Raw genomic sequence first — 3,762 nt, forward strand, 5'->3', positions numbered from 1 at the left:
GATCGAGTTTGGGTTGGAATCGGAGTGGATTTGGATTGGAATTGGAGTGGATTTGAATTGGATTTGGATTTGATTTGGATTGGATTTGGATTCAGATTGGATTTGGATTGGTTTTGGATTGGATTTAGTTTGGATTTGGATTGGATTTGGATTGAATTTTGATTGGATTTGGATTGGATTTGGATTGGATTTGGATTGTAATTGGATTGGATTTGGATTGGATTTGGTTTGTATTTGGATTCGATATGGATTGGATTTGGATTGGATTTGGATTGGATTTGGATTGGATTTGGATTGGATTTGGATTGGATTTGGATTGGATTTGGATTGGATTTGGATTGGATTTGGATTGGATTTGGATTGGATTTGGATTGGATTTGGATTGGATATGGATTGGATATGGATTGGATTTGGATTGGATTTGGATTGGATTTGGATTGGATTTGGGTTGGATTTGGATTGCATTTGAATTGGATTTGGATTGGATTTGGATCGGACCTGGATTGGACTTGGATTGGATTTGGATTGGATTGGATTCAGATTGAATTTAGGTTGGTTTTGGATTGGAATGGATTTTGATTTGATTTGGATTGGATTTGGATTAGACTTGGATTGGATTTGGATTGGATTAAGATTGGATTTCAATTGGATTTGGATTGGATTTGGATTGGATTTGGATTGGATTTGGATTGGATTTGGATTGGATTTGGATTGGACTTGGATTGGATTTGGATTGGATTTGGATTGGATTTGGACTGGATTTTGATTGGATTTGGATTGGATTTGGATTGGATTTGGATTGGATTTGGGTTGTATTTGGGTTGGATTTGGATTGGACTTGGATTGGATTTGGATTGGATTTGGATTGGATTTGGATTGGATTTCGGTTGGATTTGTATTGGATTTGGATTTGATTTGGATTGGATTTGAATTGGATTTGGATTGGATTTTGATTGGAGTTGGATTAGAATTGGATTTGATTTGAATTGGATTTGGATTGGATTTGAATTAAATTTAGATTGAATTTGAATAGAGTTTGGATTGGATTTAAAGTGGACTTGGATTGGAATTGGAGTGGATTTGTATTGGATTTGGATTGGATTTGGATTTAGATTTGATTTGGATTGGATATGGATTGGATTTGGATTGGATTTGGATTGGATTTGGATTATGTTGGATTTGATTTGAATTGGATTTGGATTGGATTTGAATCGAGTTTGGATTGTATTTTAAGTGGAATTGGAGTGGATTTGGATTGGATTTGGATTGGATTATGATTGGATTTGGATTGGATTTGGATTTGGATTGGATTTGGATTGGATTTGGATTGGATTTGAATTGGACTTGGATTGGATTTGGATTGGATTTGGTTTGGATTTGTATTGGATTTGGATTAGGTTTGGATTGGATTTGGATTGGATATGAATTGGATTTGGATCAGATTTGAATCGAGTTTGGATTGGAATTGGATTGAATTTGGATTGAATTTGGATTGGATTTGGATTGTGGATTTGGATTGGAATTGGATTGGATTTGGATTGGATTTGAATTGAATTTGGATTGGATTTGGATTGAATTTGGATTGAATTTGGATTGAATTTGGATTGGATTTGGATTGGATTTGGATTCTCTCTGAATTGGATTTAGATTGGATTTGGATTGAAATTGTATTGGATTTGAGTTGGATTTAGATTTGATTGAGATTGGATTTGGTTCGGATTCTAATTAGATTGGGATTTGATTTGGATTGGGTTTGGATTGCATTGAGACTGGATTTTGGAGATTGGAGTTGGGTTGGGTTTGGTTTGGATCAGTATTGGTTTTGGATTGGATTTGGATTGAATTTGGATTGTATTTGGATTGGATTTGGATTGGATTTGGATTAGATTTGGATTGAATTTGGATTGAATTTAGATTGGATTTGGATTGAATTTGGATTTGCCTTGGATTTGGATTAAATTTGGTTTGGATTTGATTAGATTTGAATTGGAATTGGATAAAATCTCGATTAGATTTCAATTTGATTTGGATTGGATTGTATTGAGTTGGAATTTGATTTGATTTAGTTTTGAATAAGATTTAGATTGGAATTGGATTGAATTTGGATATGATTTGGATTTGTGTTGGATTTGAAGTGGATTTGTTTTGCATTTGAAGTGTTTTTGGATTGGATTTGGAATGGATTTGGATTGGATTTGGGTTGGATTTGGATTGGATTTGGGTGTGATTTGGATTGGATTTAGATTGGAATTAGATTAAATCTCGATTGGATTTTAATTTGATTTGGATTAGTTTTAATGAGTTTAAATTTGGCTGGATTTAGTTTTGGAAAAGATTTAGATTTGATTTGGATTTGATTAGAATGGGATTCTGATTGGATTTGCAAAGGATTTGGATTAGACTTAGATTGGATTTCTATTAGGATTGTAGTTGAATTGAATTTATGTTGGACTAGATTTAAATTTGGATTGGTTTTAGATTTGATTCCGTTTGCACGTTGCAGGATTGCAGTATTAATGGAATTGTTTGATGTAATATTGATACAATTTTTCTGTTAACGATGTGTCATAGTTGAAACAGAGAGAACAATTAAAATATGAAATAAAGCAGATCATCGGAAATATGATTAAGAGAATCAAATATATTCCAATGCTTCGATGCATTATAGAACGATGAGATTTAAACCAAGAAAATCCAAAGATGATAGATTTATGACAAAAACGATTTGGAAATTGGTCCTTATGGCAATGGCTTATATTGGGAACATCTTGCAACATAGGTAGAACATCAGATGAGTTTCCCTCACATTCATTTGTTTTTTTGCATCACTTTTCAGTATCACTCCTTTCGGTCGAAACTTTGCAACTTTATTTCTACATAATCACTATTGACTTAACTTTCAACCAATAAGGTGTCATCAAGTATTTGCGAAATAACATGAAATCTTTAAGATAAACTGCACACAACACAAACAATTGTACTCTTTTTAACCAATGTATATTACTTCCCCCACATGAGTGTTTTCCAACACAAAACCCAACTTTTCCACCCCACAGTGGTGCAATCCCCAGCTTGTCTCGGGAATTCGGATAGTATTAGTAAATATGCCAACAAAGGCATTCCGGAGTTTTTTCTTCCTTTGACCCGTCTAACTCTAAGATCTATTTTCTTTGGTGCTCGCTATCTTCTGCAATGTACAACTTTCTAGTCACTAATAACTAACGGCAGCGCTAATTGTTATGCAAATCTAACCTAATCTTCCAAATGGTACACTCATCCTATTCAACTCCCACCGTGGGGTCATTTCAGCAGCTCGCAGAGGGCAGTTATGTAGCTTTGCGCCATTTGCAGCGTTTCGTGTTTCGATAGCTGCCGATCGTTTCCGATCGTCGGCAGATAGCGTCGCAATCGATCGAAGGCTTCATTCAACGCGTGCATTCGCTTCCGTTCTCGAGCGTTCGCTGCCAGTCGACGTTTCCGTCGTAGCACCGGGGGAATCAGTTTCCTCTTTCGGCTTGATTTTCTCGATGACTTTGCAGTGACGGTCGATTTGCAAACGGGTTTAATCCAACTTGGTTTCGGAATCTTGTTACAACTTTTCACAGCATTATTGACCGATTGGAAATGGGGCAAATACAACGATGTCAGTGGAATATTCTGTTCAGGACAAAAGCCATCTCTCGTAGAATTTGGACTGGGTGAACGTAGATCATCACTATAGGGGGGTGATGGAAAAAAAGAAAAATTCGACATTGTCTTCCG

The 3,762-nt window shown here is 35.6% G+C and overlaps 1 protein-coding gene across 1 annotated transcript; it reads right to left on the reverse strand.

Moving 5' to 3' along the window:
* Positions 1-3,264: 3,264 nt before the first annotated feature.
* On the reverse strand, positions 3,265-3,762 carry LOC129731641 (basic helix-loop-helix transcription factor amos-like). Its single transcript, XM_055691791.1, has one exon. It carries the CDS (start codon positions 3,751-3,753, stop codon positions 3,301-3,303), a length of 453 nt encoding a protein of 150 aa, XP_055547766.1. The 5' UTR covers positions 3,754-3,762; the 3' UTR covers positions 3,265-3,300.

Source organism: Wyeomyia smithii, chromosome 1 (assembly GCF_029784165.1).
Source record: "Wyeomyia smithii strain HCP4-BCI-WySm-NY-G18 chromosome 1, ASM2978416v1, whole genome shotgun sequence".
In the NCBI taxonomy this organism is placed as follows: Eukaryota; Metazoa; Arthropoda; class Insecta; order Diptera; family Culicidae; genus Wyeomyia; species Wyeomyia smithii.

Excerpts from the sequence above, each read along its gene's own strand:
- LOC129731641 (XM_055691791.1), bottom strand. The coding sequence starts at position 3,753 with ATGTCGAATTTTTCTTTTTTTCCATCACCCCCCTATAGTGATGATCTA.